Genomic DNA, 16,396 nt, shown 5'->3' on the forward strand with positions numbered 1-16,396 from the left:
GGGTACCTCAGGGTAGCCGTTAAGTGGATTCGAACCGCCGACCTTCCGATCATGGGGCGACCACTTTACCTACTGAGCTATCCCTGCCCCTCCCCCCAATGAAAGAACAACAAGAAGAAAGAATGTCTTCGTTTACCTGCAAAACCAGAACTTAATTTTTAATCATTTTTAAATCCATCTTAACCTAATCCAAATATTGTATTTAGGAAGAACATCCTCCTGAATAACTTATTCTGAGGTTTTATGAAAATACTAGATACACACATGCAGGGCCTTGGAGTAGGGGTGTGTCACCAGGGTGCAGAGGAGGCTAGAAGTGAAGACACATGATGAATGTACTACTGAGAATGCGTCACAGGGACACACATTCATGAGCTATGTTGTGATGTGTAATAAGAAACAAGGAGGACGAACAACAAAAAAACATGGGTGTTACAGAAGGAATTAGGGTTTTCTTAGTCATTTTCGTCTCTTCTGTATACTTGTCTTCCTCTCTCATTTGAAATGTTTCGTGTTTCTTAAATTTAAAAGAAATGTTAATTAAATTTTTTATATACAAAAAAAAAAAAAAGAAAAAAAAAAGAAAATACTAGATAGTTTAATGCAGTTTAGTGCAGGCTAAGCTGGTTAATTTGCAGTTCTGTGATGAAGTTTGTCTAACTGGCTGTCATTGCTGTGAATTTCCATGTAACAACGTATCAGACATCAATCTAAATTTAAGCTGATGATCCACCTTTATATTTGCTTGATAGCTCATGTAATATTTGCTTGTATCTTGTTGAATTCCAGTGTGTAAATCCACAATCAGGAGTAAATCCCAGATCAGCGAAGATCAGCTGATCACATACTATAAAATTATACTGGACATCCCAAAACAATTTATTGTGACTTAGTTTAAGGTAATTTTGATTTTGTTTTCTTTACACTACACCGCCACACCAGGCATCTCCCATTTTGACCTTTGGACTTCCAGGTCATATTTGGCACAAATGTTTCTGTACACTATGCCGGTTATTGTTCCATGTATGCCCTGTCTGCTAGCATCTTGAACCCTGCTGTTATGTGCTGGATTGTCTCGGGGACATCTTTACACAGCCTGTACCTGGGGTCTTGCCTGGTGTGGAAGACCCCAGCCTCTGTGGATCTTGGGCTCAGAGCTTGTTCCTGTGCTGCTATGATTAGTGGCTCTCTGCTGTCTTTCAGTCCAGCTTTGTCCAGCCAGGATTTCTGGATGTCAGCCACTTCCTCTATCTGCCGGTGGTACATACTGTGGAGGGGCCTGTCCTTCCATGATGGTTCCTGCTCTTCCTCCTCTGGTTTCTGGTCCCTTAGGTATTCACTGAGCACGCAGTTGGTTGGGGCTATCTTCCTTATGTATTTGTGGATGATCGTTGTCTCATCCTGGACTGTGGTGCTTGACACTCACTAGGGCATGGCCTCCTTTTTTCTGCTTAGCATCCATCTGGCTTTAGGGTGCTGGACTTGGGGTGAAACCCTCCATGCAGGGTTAGGAGTTTCCTGGTCTTGATGTCAGTGGCTTCTATCTCCAGGCCATCTTATTATCCCAGCAGGGTACCTGATCATGGGCAGATTGTGTTGGGGAGTAACGGAATACATGTACCGGCGTTACGTATTTAAAATACAAAAAGTAACTGTAACTGTATTCCGTTACAGTTACCATTTAAGAAGGTGATATTCAGAATACAGTTACTTTGTTGAAATAAATGGATTACACAGCGGTCTTTTCCCATTTCATATGTTAGCCTATGCTCTCTCTGTTTTTGGTAATTCCACGCCAGTGGAAACCCAAACTAAACACACATTTAGAGGCTCTAATGCCTGTGTTTCAATCTCACAGCCCGTGTCACCTCTACTTGTTTTTTTGTAAAAAATTTTTTGTTATAATGTATATTGTATATAATGTATATTGTAATAAAATGATATTATGTTGTTCAAATGTGAAAAGTATATTGTGAGAACAATAAAGTTTTCACATTACATGTGATATAGCTCTATTTTTCTTTTGCCTGGGTGGGAGCTCTACGCTTTCGTAATGTTTCGCTTTGAAACCAGACTGAAATGTTTCTGAGATATCGTTAATTTCCAGTAGAGCCTGGAACTGAAGGAAGACAGGATTTTGGACAGGAAGGAGAGTTTAGAGATTGGTTTAAAATTTGAGAACACTGTTGCATTGAGATTTGTTTGTTTTGTTTTGTTTTGTTTTGTTTTTTTTGATAAATGGGTTCACTATGGTATGGTTAAGATCGGCTGGGCTGGTTTTAATAATGGTTAAAACTGTAGGTCCAATAGTGTCAAAGACACTATTATCTTTGACATTATTAAAAGAGAGAGGGGATAATAGTGTCACAGGACATTCACAGACACATTTACACCTAACATCCTTCTAGAAAAAGGCTTTGAGTTAATTTGCCCTTTCCACTTCCACAAAAACAGTCTATAAAGCACTGTCATCTTGTTGTTATTAATAAATTGTTTGTAATATATAGCACCTTTTCACCAAAGCAATCGTCAGATAAGATATTCATTTTTGACAATCTAAGACTTTTTTCAGTATTATGAATATGTTCTCATAAATTATAAAGTCTAAGGAGCTTAGAAAGAAAAGCGTCTGGACTTCTTTAAGTTGCTTGAAGACATTTCACCTCTCATCCGAGAAGCTTCTTCAGAGTCCCAGATTTAAGACCAATGGGAGTGTAGACCCTTTACATGGGTGTAAAGGGAATCAAAACTGGATCATAGATGGCAGACAATTGTAGACCGTGTCGTAAGCCACCGCCTCTGTTTACCCTCTGCTTTACCCTCTGTTTACCCTCTTTGAACAGAGGCGGTGGCTTACGACACCAATTGTCTGCCATCTATGATCCAGTTTCTAGATCCCGTGCCTATGCACATCCTGGTTCTTCTGACCTCAGGAGATCACATGATAGGGTGGGGCTTGGTTTCACAATGAGTTCACCCGAAACTTTGGCTGATTGTGACCAACACCTGTTTTCACACCTTGGCTCATGTGATTAGGTAGAGGATCAATAGGGGGTCCATGTCCATCTTAGGGGATACTCCAATAGGGCTTGAATCTGGGACTCTCCACCATTTGACCCAGGAATGAGAGGTGAAACATCTTCAAGTCCAGACACTTTTCTTTCCAAGGTCCTTAGACTACGATGACCTGGATGGCTGAGAACCCCCACAGACATAAACTATATTCGCTCCTCCAGGAGAAAGCTAAGTACCCCAAAGAGAGAGTGGCTCTTTCTGCTGCCACACAGAGGTCTCTGGACAGGAAAAAGAAGTAAGAAATTAAAGGGAAACACATGTTTTTATGGCAATGCTTTTTAGATCGAGTGATTAGTGGTGTATGTGGTACTGGAGTTGGTGAGTCTCCAGCACAGACTAGGAAGATGCAGCAGAAGCCAAAATGCCCCACTACCAACAAATACGATATTACTTCATTATTACTTTTTAATTGATTCTAAATTTCACTTGATGTTATTTCTAAATGATCGTCCTCAAAAGTTATTTACATACATTCATTACTTCTTTCCTAGAGTCTTGAAGCCAAGCCAAAGACAACATGTTTGTGCCTCAGGACAGCTTAACCGTCAGGAGCAAGTCTGTACCGGTACAGATTGTAAAACATCTATTATAACCAGTGTTGGGACTAACAGTTACAGTACAGTTACAGTAACTACGTTATTATTGTGGTAACGAGCACGGTAACTAGTTATTATGCCAAAATCAGGAACGCGTTAGTCGTTACTGGGATTTAGATAGGGTCGTTACTCGTTACTTCGTGTGGTGGCTGTCGCGGCGCTTCCACAGATTCAGTAACATTAGCAAGTGGTGGAGGCCAGCAGGTGGATGAAGGAAAAGGGAGGCAGGAGGAAAAGAGACCCGAGGCGGCCGCCGGTCCAAGTGTGAACTGAACTTCAGGTAAGAAGTTATAACCTGCAGTCTCTCTGGGTCATATATGAACCAAGTTTAGTTGGAGTTTATTTTCGTTGTGCTGACTTTTTCGTACTGCGTGCTAGCTAGCATGACGGAGTTTCTATACAGCTGGGTGGGTGCTATGTTACTGATGTTGAACTTTATTTTGTTCATAAGTTATTAGAGTTGCCAACCGTCCCGTCTGGTATTCAGAGAAAATATTACGCGTTTCTTATTGAGGTGAAAAGGAACAGTTTGTCCCCTAATTCAGCTACAATGAAAAAGGCACAAAGCTGGAGTTATTCTGTGTCTTTACGCTGCACAGCTGTCTCTTCTTCTTTCATTCTCCCCCCTCCCTCTCCCGTTTCAATCATGAAAACTGATCAGTGATCAGCTGATCGGCTTTTCTCTCTTGTTTGTTTATCGCTCACTTTGCGCCGAAAGAGGAAACCAGCGGATGTCGCGCTAAACAACAGCAGCACGTTTAAGCTTGATCAGCTATTGTTAGAATTTATTTAATATTAATTTCTAGTATCAGCTGATGTTTGCTGGAGCCACAGCTGTAAACCTGCTGGTCATGATATGGTTTGGTTATCTGGTGAGAGGGAAACATGAAGATGAAACCAGGAGATGTCCTTACTGGATCATCAGAGCTGTGATGGAGAAACAGGTTCACCTTTTAGGTGACATGAATGAGTTGAAGGGAAGTTATGAACTGTTTCTGAGAGACAAATAACACCAGGATCCTTTTCTAAGTAGCTGACAGCTGGTAACTGTGCAGGGGCGGGTCTAGCAAAGTTTTGCCAGGGGGGCAGGTAGGGCATTAACAGGGAGAGGGGGGCACAAAGAAATACTTTTCTTTCTTATTCTCATTTAAAATGTCTAGCTTGTAAAAAATAATTATCTGAATCTTACAACAAACGATTGATAGATTGATGCATATATACCATCAGAACAGTGTACATCACTGTCACAACAGCGTTTATTTTCATTCAAAGGCTTTATGATTTTTCCTATAATGGTGGGCCAGTCTCTAGTCAAAATGCCCGGGCCAATTTTCTGTCCCAGTCCAGCCCTGTATGCAGCTCATCTGCAGTCTGGTGTTGCCTACATCTTCCTATTCAGAAGGCAGAATTTCCGAGTTCTGAGTACAATCGAAAGCACCACGACTGCAGTTTTTGTGTTGGATGTAAAAGACGCACATGACGCTGTGACGTAGGCTAGAATCATGGCAGCAGTCAATGACGGTCCAGGCGTGGGATTTCTCTCGTGGAAATATGCACATTATCTTTTCCTTTCTATTGGTAGGTGGCACAGTGCACTTGTGGCAAGTAAGCAAGCTAGAAGACTGGCAAAGTTATGGAAGCAACACATTAACAAGAGAATTCTGAGTAAAACCAAAGTTACTTTCCCTAGTAACTAGTTACTTTGAAAGTAACGAGTAACTTGAAGTAACTGAGTTACTTTTGAGAGAAGTAACTAGTAATGTAACTAAGTTACTATTTTAAAGTAACTTACCCAACACTGATTATAACACACCCATTGCCTGAAGTCATTCTTTCTCAGTACATTGTCCACCGAGGTTTCAATATTTTTTATTATAATTAATTATAATTATAACATAATTTGTCACATATTAATAAAAGTAGCAGTCTTCAGACACAACCTGCTTTCGACGTATAAATAAAGATCTTTGTTTACACACTGGCATGCTGTTACATTAATTGTAAGGGGCAAGTTTGTACTTGTCCAGTAATTATTGTACCAGTATAGTACCAGTAAACATTGTAGTCATTCTTTCTTAGCTCAGTGTCCGCAAAACTTTAAACATTTTTTGTTTTTTATAGATAATTAATTACAGTTCTAACATTATTTCAGTCACATATTCATAAATGCAGCAGTCTTCAGACGCACCCTGCCTTTAATGTATTTAAAGTCATGCCCTAACTGGAGTTTTTACTCTTTTAATGCAAACCTTTCACCACTAAGACTTTAGTCAATGCTGCTAACCACACGATGGTCCTTGAATTAGCTTTGAAAATTCACATGAATGAACTGTTGCTCACCGAGTAGAGCCGTATTGTGAGAGGGTCACCATGGCTATTAGCCAGGCCAGCTTCTGGGAGAAGGGTTCTGGCCCCTGTTTTTTTGTTTACAGTGTGATGATGTGAGGGGAGCCGCGGTGGAGCAATGGACTCCAGGATGAGATGGGGATAGGAGGGTTCTCCTCTTCTGCCTGGGACGAGGCTGGTCTGGACCCTGCTCTGAAGGAGGAATTTCGGTCCTGCTTGTGAACACCTAACAAACATTTATCCTTTGTTGTGGGACAGTTACATTGTGGGACAGGGTGGGAGTTTAGCGAGCATAGAACATTGTGTTTTATATGTTTTTTTGAAATTGGGATTATTTATTTCTGGGGATTTTAGTACCATGACAACATTTTATTGCTTGTTTTTAGAATTGTTTTTCATTCTTCCTCCCTGGTTTGGAAATAAGCTGTTTCTGATGAGACTTACATCATCTATGTGCCCTGGGTTTCTGACTCGCGCACTCTCCCCTTGTATCTAAAGAACCAGCCTGTATAGTAAGACATTCGCACCAGCGTGTCTACATATTCACGAACAAAAACATCACAGTGCTGTTGGTTTGACTGTTGCCACTCGCCAAAATAATTTGTGTCAACAGCTGATTGTCAATGAAGGAAAAAATAAGTAGCTATAGTTAAATGTAAGTCAAAAGAAGCTAAATTGAAAACACTTAAAAACAGTTGTGTGCCTAATTACTCTGGCTTTGTTATCTGTCATGTTTTAGTGATGCATATATTTAATATCAACTGCTTATAGCTGTAAGTTCAGTTTTATACAGACAGTCAGACAATTTAGTTGTGGTCAAAATACAATATTTAAGTGTGTATGATTTATTCATTGCATTTTTTTTTCTTCAAGGGCTTTAATTACCAGATGCATGCTTAATCATCAAGGTAAGTAAATCCCAAATGTACTGTTTGGGAAAACCTGCAGTCTGTTGAGACTGAAGAAGTCACTTGGATGAGTGACAAAACATTTGTCTCACTGAAAACACTACGCGCAGATGAACACAATCAGCCTTTTGGGCTATAGTTACCAATTTGTACATTGTTCCTTCTTTATCTATGCTGAGTTTTCAGTTCTCTGAGTCATATCAAAGTGTTTTAGTACTTGGTTTTAATGACTTATGAAAAGGAAAAAAGATACAATCTCTGACATCTTCAGTATTCTGATTATTTTTTCATAAACTATAAACTACATTCACTCCTACAGGAGAAAGCTAAGTGCCCCAAAGAGAGAGTGGCCCTTTCTGCTGCCACACATCGGTCTCTGGACAGGAAAAAGAAGTAAGACAAGAAATAGAAACACATGTTTTGCATTAATGCTGTTGAGATCCAGTGATCAGTGGTGTATTTGGACTTCTTTAGGGTTGGTGAATCTCCAGCACAGACTAAAAAGATGCAGCAGAAGCCAAAATGCCCCACTACCAACAGGTGTGAAACACGGCTGTGGGATGTTATTACTTTTTGGTTCATTTTGTGTTTCCCTTTATGCAATTTCCAGATTATATTCTCCAGAGGTTATTTACATACAGTGGGGCAAAAAAGTATTTAGTCAGCCACCGATTGTGCAAGTTCCCCCACCTAAAATGATGACAGAGGTCAGTAATTTGCACCAGAGGTACACTTCAACTGTGAGAGACAGAATGTGAAAAAAAAATCCATGAATTCACATGGTAGGATTTGTAAAGAATTTATTCGTAAATCAGGGTGGAAAATAAGTATTTGGTCAATAACAAAAATACAACTCAATACTTTGTAACATAACCTTTGTTGGCAATAACAGAGGTCAAACGTTTACTATAGGTCTTTACCAGGTTTGCACACACAGTAGCTGGTATTTTGGCCCATTCCTCCATGCAGATCTTCTCGAGAGCAGTGATGTTTTGGGGCTGTCGCCGAGCAACACGGACTTTCAACTCCCGCCACAGATTTTCTATGGGGTTGAGGTCTGGAGACTGGCTAGGCCACTCCAGGACTTTCAAATGCTTCTTACGGAGCCACTCCTTTGTTGCCCGGGCGGTGTGTTTTGGATCATTGTCATGTTGGAAGACCCAGCCTCGTCTCATCTTCAAAGTTCTCACTGATGGAAGGAGGTTTTGGCTCAAAATCTCACGATACATGGCCCCATTCATTCTGTCCTTAACGCGGATCAGTCGTCCTGTCCCCTTGGCAGAAAAACAGCCCCATAGCATGATGTTTCCACCCCCATGCTTCACAGTAGGTATGGTGTTCTTGGGATGCAACTCAGTATTCTTCTTCCTCCAAACACGACGAGTTGAGTTTATACCAAAAAGTTCTACTTTGGTTTCATCTGACCACATGACATTCTCCCAATCCTCTGCTGTATCATCCATGTGCTCTCTGGCAAACTTCAGACGGGCCTGGACATGCACTGGCTTCAGCAGCGGAACACGTCTGGCACTGCGGGATTTGATTCCCTGCCGTTGTAGTGTGTTACTGATGTTGACCTTTGTTACTTTGGTCCCAGCTCTCTGCAGGTCATTCACCAGGTCCCCCCGTGTGGTTCTGGGATCTTTGCTCACCGTTCTCATGATCATTTTGACCCCGCGGGATGAGATCTTGCGTGGAGCCCCAGATCGAGGGAGATTATCAGTGGTCTTGTATGTCTTCCATTTTCTGAAGATTGCTCCCACTGTTGATTTTTTCACACCAAGCTGCTTGCCTATTGTAGATTCACTCTTCCCAGTCTGGTGCAGGTCTACAATACTTTTCCTGGTGTCCTTCGAAAGCTCTTTGGTCTTGGCCATGGCGGAGTTTGGAGTCTGACTGTTTGAGGCTGTGGACAGGTGTCTTTTATACAGATGATGAGTTCAAACAGGTGCCATTCATACAGGTAACGAGTGGGGGACAGAAAAGCTTCTTACAGAAGACGTTACAGGTCTGTGAGAGCCAGAGATTTTCCTTGTTTGAGGTGACCAAATACTTATTTTCCACCCTGATTTACGAATAAATCCTTTACAAATCCTACCATGTGAATTCATGGATTTTTTCTTCACATTCTGTCTCTCACAGTTGAAGTGTACCTCTGGTGCAAATTACTGACCTCTGTCATCATTTTAAGTGGGGGAACTTGCACAATCGGTGGCTGACTAAATACTTTTTTGCCCCACTGTACATTCAGCATTCCTTTCCTAGAGTCTTGAAACCAAGCCAAGGACAAACGGTTTGTGCCCCCAGGACAGTTTAACTGTCAGGAGCAAGTCTGTACTGGTCCAGATTGTAAAACAACTTTATAACACGACCATTTCCTGAAGTCATTTTCTAGATAATCCTTCTAAGCTCATTGCCCACCAAGGTTTAAACTGTTTTTTCTATAATTAATTATAATTCTAACATCATTTGTCACATATTCACATAAAATGTCACATAAAAGTAGCAATTTTCAGGCACAACCTTGTTTCAACGTATAGACAAAGATCTGTGTTTACACTCTGGCATGCTGTTACATTAATGTAGCTTCACACAACCACAGATGCACAGCAGGCATTCAGTGTGGACTTTGTTTCAGAAATGACTGAAGAATAAGAAATTGATGGGACCAAGAAACAATATAAGACATTTATATAAAAAGTATTTCTGTAATATTGTGTGAATTGATGCGTTCACTGCAGCACCACGCTGATTTCATATTTGTGCACTTGTAGCATTCAGTGTTGAGTTTTTTCTCCCACACTGCCATGTGTGTCTTTTAAACGATGTTTGATTTAATTTAAAATGTCAGATTGTTTTTTCTTTTTAGTTTTAGGTCAACTTACGGCATAAGTCTATATACGAGCTTCTTTTCTGTTGTTTGCTTCACCGATGGTTCATGACCCGGTAAACATGTTTAACATGGTATTAAACAAGTGTTCCACCCCAGCCTAGGCAACCGGCGTGCAACACAGAAAAAAAAAAAAATAATAAGGAAAAAAAAACTACTACGGTTCTCCACCAAAATCCCAAAACGAAAGTATCGACAGCTATTTACATCAAAGCAAAATAGGACATTTATTTACATCAAAACACCAAACTGTTTACAACCGGGGGGGAAGATCGCGACCATGACAAACTGAAACACAGGGCTTAAATACATAGAAGGAGCAATCAGGGAATGGACAACAGGAGGGAAACACAGCTGGGGCAAATCAGAACTGACGAGACAAGGAAGCGTAAATTGAACACACTGAGATAAGACAGACTTTCAAAGTAAAGCAGGAAACACATAACAGTCACGCCTAAAACAAAACACTGACAACACCGAATCGTAACACAAGGGTCCTACTTAGATATTTAATTCTGGCCTATGATAAGGTAATAAAGCCACATATGAACAGTGGTCATGTTTATTTTTCAAAAATCTCTAAACATCATTTACTGTATTTACACATCCTTTTTTCTTTTTTTTTTAAGGAACGACACTAAAATTTGAATTGACTCTGAATAGCAGCACAAATCCAGAGTGAAGAAGGAGGCCAAACAGATTTTTCAGGCATATTTAAAGTAATAAGACTAATTATAATCATTTTTATGTAGCAGGATACAAACATTCTTGAGCAAATCAATCTGTATTATATTCAATAGACTTGCACACATTGCAACATTAAACAGAATAAGTCTCATCAGCCATTACACAATAATATGAGGTAATATGAAGCTTTATGATCTGTTATCTCAGTAATAGCAATCTGTATCAGGATGCAGTAAACCACATTGATCCACTCACCCCGGATTTTTAGCGTTAATTCACAAAATGTTTATGTGTCACAATAATTTGCATTTCATATTGAATAGAGGTAAACTGACATGTATGATAAATACGTAGTGAATACAAAGTTGGGAAAGGCAAGCTTTTGGCTGTTTACCAATCACTCCATAATTTCCTCCATATACAGATAATACACATACAGTACTGAGTGATATAATCCTACATTACACTGACTACATTATGTCCACACTGTCACACCAAAAGAAAACGTAAGCCACAGATCTCGCACACATATGAACAAAATGACTCCAAACTCCTTTGAAAAAACTTCATCATCGTTCATTTTTCCAAGATTTTCACTGTAGTAAAAACAGCCATGTGCCATGATATACAAGACAGAGAAAGCACCTTAGCTGTGCTGGAACTTTAATATCTTTCATATGAGTTTGGTAAAGGCACCAGCCAACCATCCACATACATGCATTTACACCTAACATCCCTCAAAAAGAAGGCTTTGGGCTGAGTTGTCCTTTCCACTTCCACAAAGATAGTCCTTGATGCACTGTCAGGAATCATCCTGCTGTCCTCTGCATCACGTTTGATATAAAATAGCTGGACCACAATGACTGAAATAGCCGAGCACACACAGTTGGATGTGCAAACACAGTTCTCTTTAAACCTGACGATGAACTGTATTTCTCCATAGCAGCCATTCTTGAGTTTTATGACACAGTCTGTTCTGTCTGCCTCTTCACCCTTTACAGAGTAAACAGTATTTCTGTTGATGAAGCTGTCAAAGGCTTCCACTGATCTGAATGAAACAGGTCGATTTAAGAGCTCTTCTATTGCTAGTTTTATGGATCCTGTGATAGCCAGATGCCGTGAATTTCCAAGCAGATTGTAACAATCAGTGGTTTCATTTACTGGTGAAATGCTGGCTAACGGAGAATTTCCGTTAGAAACAAGGGAGCGAAGGTGACTCGGCAGGCGCTGCCAACGGAGAAACTTGTCTTGAATTTTTTGAGGATTGTAGTTTATGTTGCTAAGCAGTGCCCTTAAATTTGCACTGTTCCTCTCAAAACTGAATGCTGATGTTGCCCAGAGAGGCCCCCAGTTACGCACACAGTCAGCTAAGTGGATCAACTGATGGCAGTTGAATGAAACGTTTTCTTCACCATAGAGTTCTTCCATGTTTCTAACAAAGAGTACCAAGTTCTCATGGGCCAGCTGAAGGTCATTTTGGGAGACTGATTCTTGTAGCAGAATGTGAATGCTGATCGACAAACAAAAAAAATGTTGGAGAAATGAAGGCTGAAGGATGCCTGGTAGGACACTAACAGCATAAAATAAAAGGAAAGCTCGCCACTCAGATGCTTTCCAAGTGTCCCGACCCTTCAGTGACTGTAGAGATCTGCTCATTTCTGATGGAGGCTTTAACATTCGGAGATAAGAGTCCATCTGTGAAATCTGTTGACCTACATACCAGTCTTTCATGGAGTTCTCTGAGTTCAGCCACAATCCAATAAGTTGCTTAGTCACACCAACTAAAACTGAGTGCATATATTCTGGTACAAATCCAAACACAATGTCAAACAAAGGAAGTCTGGAAAGTAAGGACATTCCTTTTACTCCACACTCTGAGGTGTTTTCATGGGAGCTTTCAGCCTCTCTTGCATTTTCAACAAACATATTCTTTGATCTTGATTCTTGTTTAGTTTCATCATATCGGTATGACCTCACAGATCCAGAGCCCTTTGGTACCACTGTGCCAGGGTGTAAACACCAGTCACAACCATATTCTCCATTGAATTGTTTGCAATTCCGGAGAAGTGGCCTCGCCACAGCGTCAGAGGAGCAAACCAAGCAGAAGACTTTTGATGAATGAAGAGTGCCTCTGCTGTCTCTCCACTGAAATGGATTTTGGGCTAAATCACAACATTCATCCACAAATGGTTTCAGAAATGTGTTCATATGAGGTTTTCCTTGGCCAAACCAAAATCCAGCAACTATCATATTTACCTGTCTTTGTGTGTAAGGAAGTTCATTAATAACAAACTGAAGGGGCCAAATTGAGTATCTGGTTGTGCTAAAATTTGGTACTTCATCAAAATTCCATGTCAGTGTGAGATCATCTGCAGCTAGTTTACCCTCTCTGAGGAGATTCTGGTACATCATCCCATCCATCACATCTTTGATGTTATCATGCTCATCTTTAACTGTTTTAGGTAACAACTCAGTGCTGTGGTTCTCAAGGATACCTTTCAGAAGGTCTTTCAGGGATGAGTACAGAAAGAAGTTTCCATTTTGAATGCTGCTTGCTTTATTGAACACAGAGGCACAGTGAGAACAACAAGAATCAGGATTGTTTCCCATGAAGTTTTTACACTCTTGACAGTAAAACATTGTAAATGTGGTTGGACTTTGTCCTTGTGTCACTGTTGCCCAGGAGCGAATTGGTTCGTTACTCTGAAAAGACAAACAAACATGTGTTTTATATACACAAATAATATCGGCATAACAAAATGACTTGAGGAGAAACATCAATATTCCTTCTTACTGTGTCACTGCCTCTGTCAACTGCTGAAGCAGACTCCAACTGAAATGGAAAAATGTTGTGGTCCTGCATCTAAAACAAGGCCAAAACATCAGCCAGGCCTACCTATACTCTTAATATTTCATATTCACTTGATGAAGGTGCATTTCAGATATGTATATTAAACAAATTTAAAGCAGTTTGCATTTGTTAGCTTCATTATTTATTGCTCCTCTTAATGCAGCATTATGGAGACAAAATGTTTGTCTGCAGATAAAATCATTGTAAATCACTGGATCTTCAACCAGTTTAAAAATATTTTTTCTGACTTCATTTCTTACCGTGTCTCTGCCATCTGTTGTGTCAGACGCTGAAGCAGATTCCAAATGTTGAGGAAAAATGTTTGGCTCCTACGTGAAAACAAATACCAAATAATTATCCAGACAAGGCACAGGCCTTCATGTTGTTTACTCACAGTTTGTGAAAAACAGTTGAGCTGTGTTGGAGAATTCTGCAGAGGACTTAGGTAAACAGCTAACCTGGTTCACTTTGCTCATATTGACACCTGTTTTACTCTAAAGATATGAGTCCTTGAATCAATCAAAATGTATTTTTATTAGTGCTGTCAGCATTAATCTCTTTAAAATGACGTTAACGCCATAATGTCATTTTAACTTAATGGCGTAAGCGGTTAGCTTGTTATTGTTTAGCGGCGTCCAGCTCCACGCATGGGGAGATCCACGGTAACCAGCTAACGTAGATTTGCTGCGTTAATGCGGCTATGGCGTCAATGTCATTTTAAGTCTGACATCATGTCAAGTTCAGGGTTCATTTTAAGATTATAATCATGACCTATAGGGCCCTGCACGGTGTAGCTCCAACTTACATCAGTGATCTTCTTCTGCCTTATCGCCCCAGCAGGTCCCTGAGGTCTTGTGACCAGGGACCAGGGCTTGCTGGTTTTCCAGCATACAAGGTTAAAAACAAACAGTGACAGAGCGCTTGTATCAATGGCTCCCAGACTCTGGAACTCGCTCCCTTTGAGTTCGAGATCTGTGGACTCAGTCATTTCATTTAAAAAGCAGTTAAAAATGTATCTGTTTAAACTTGCTTTTGGTTGCTTTTGTTTGTTTGAGGTTGTATGTCCATTTCTGCTTGTGTGAAGCACTTTGTGATTTTATCTTGAAAGGTACTATTTAAATAAAAATTTACTTACTTACTTTACTTAAGGAGATTAACGCTGACAACATTAATTTTTCTATAATAACATGATGACATTAATAACAAAAATGATCAAAGATTAATCACTCAATAATGAACCATGTTCAGACACAATGAGATCATACCATTTCTGGACTGTCCTCTTGCTCTGCGCTTGTTTCCATCATGTCAGCAGAATCATCATTTGTTCTATTCAAGTCCTGCAGTGGTGAGGGATAAATTTAAGATGTATTTCGTATAATAAAAGAAGTGTGATCAGTTTTGTTATATTGATACCTGCCAGTGTGAAATGCATTACATGCACAGTAAATGCTACATTAAATACATTATCTTGTACTCGAGTATTGTGAGGTTATTTTTCTGAATGTCACAGCGCTCACACACAACCTCCAATCTGATGCATTGCATACACTATTAATCTACTGATCTTAACCGCCATTTGTTTTATTAAAAAAAACAGTATATTTAAACTTTTATGGCTTTATGTTCCAGGATTTTTTTGTAACATTTAATAAAACATTACCTGTAAGTATTCTCTGAGCCTCCTTTTAAACTTTACTCTTGGTCCAATTTTTGGAATCAAAGTATTGATTCTGCCTGACTCGAGACTTAGGAAAGCTTCTTTGTCAATACCTTCCTCTGCAACAAAACGAAGTATTCAAATTGAAATTAGACAAACAAATATCAATATGAAATTACAGTACAGCAGTAATTTATGAAGGACCAAAACCAAACTATAATAAAATACCTTCAAATCTGTGAATCAGCTCACTGAGATGCCATTCAGTTAATTTTTCCTGGACAAAATGACATGTCTCCATCTACAGAATCAAAACAAACACATCACACATTAATGAAACAATAGACCTGCTGATATAGAATAAAAAATAGATGCCTTACCTGTAAGTAATCTTTCAGTCTCTTTCTAAACTTTACTCTTGGTCCAATTTTAGGAAACAGTAAATTAATTCGGATTGAATCTCCAAGGTTTAGAAACGTCTCCTTGTCAATGCCTTCATCTGAAATAATGCCAACAACAAAATAAAATATTCAAAAGTCAGATGAAGCTAACACTGCAAAACATTAATATTCATCAACTTTGAATATGAAAGACTTTTGTTTTCTATTACAAGTCATAAATCACAGGAATATCCAGACTGACTTCTAAATCAGTAAATTACGATGCTGTTCTAGTGCCATTACAGATACAACAATTCCCATTAAATAATAATAATAAACTCATACCTTTAAATCTCTGCATGAACTCACTGAATCCCCATTCAGTTAGTTTGTCCTGGACAAATCCAGATGTCTCCATGGAATTTGCTGTGGGGACAATCAGCAATAACTGATTTATTCATATTTAAAGTATTATTCACTAAATAAGATCATTTACTTTCCTGTGGGGTTCTGAAGTGTCAGAGGTTTAAGTTTCTATGTATCTCAATAACCTTTTTCATGTGACAAGAGGAGGTAAATGTTTTTGTCTCTTAGCTGGATTGAACTGTTGCAACTTTTGCGACTTCATGTCACTCTGTAGAGTTCATCTAAATATCTAAAGTTTCCAGTTTAGTGAAATGTGTTTACACTGATACAAAGGTTTAAGTTTTATTTTTCATTTGATTTCATTTGATTTGGAATAATATGATTTTTACAGAGCCAAAGTTTTTTAAGGGGCAAAAAATGTGAAATTAGCAGGAAACTGTTGTAGCAAACATATTGACATTTTCACAAAAACATATTCTAAAAGATCTCATTAGATCTTATTAATTTCAGCGTTGATAGTTTACATACACATAATGTGCTACAGGCACTGTTTAAAAAATGTTTTAGTCTCCAGATGTCATTTATATAAAATGTATTTGTGATATCTTGTTTAATCTCTCCACTCACCTTTGCTGTC

At 39.3% G+C, this 16,396-nt stretch overlaps 1 protein-coding gene across 1 annotated transcript; it reads right to left on the reverse strand.

Moving 5' to 3' along the window:
- Positions 1-10,363: 10,363 nt before the first annotated feature.
- Positions 10,364-15,881, reverse strand: LOC146711366 (uncharacterized). Its single transcript, XM_085454201.1, has 8 exons — positions 15,739-15,881; positions 15,394-15,512; positions 15,242-15,314; positions 15,017-15,132; positions 14,619-14,693; positions 13,614-13,682; positions 13,297-13,365; positions 10,364-13,205 (listed from the first exon to the last, which is right to left on the reverse strand). Exons 1-8 carry the CDS (start codon positions 15,809-15,811, stop codon positions 11,166-11,168), a joined length of 2,634 nt encoding a protein of 877 aa, XP_085310327.1. The 5' UTR covers positions 15,812-15,881; the 3' UTR covers positions 10,364-11,165.
- Between the last annotated feature and the right edge of the window lie 515 nt (positions 15,882-16,396).

The sequence above is a fragment of the Copadichromis virginalis genome, linkage group LG4, assembly GCF_057382275.1.
Source record: "Copadichromis virginalis isolate Kocher_CV1m ecotype Utaka linkage group LG4, C_Virginalis_male_GT1.1, whole genome shotgun sequence".
In the NCBI taxonomy this organism is placed as follows: Eukaryota; Metazoa; Chordata; class Actinopteri; order Cichliformes; family Cichlidae; genus Copadichromis; species Copadichromis virginalis.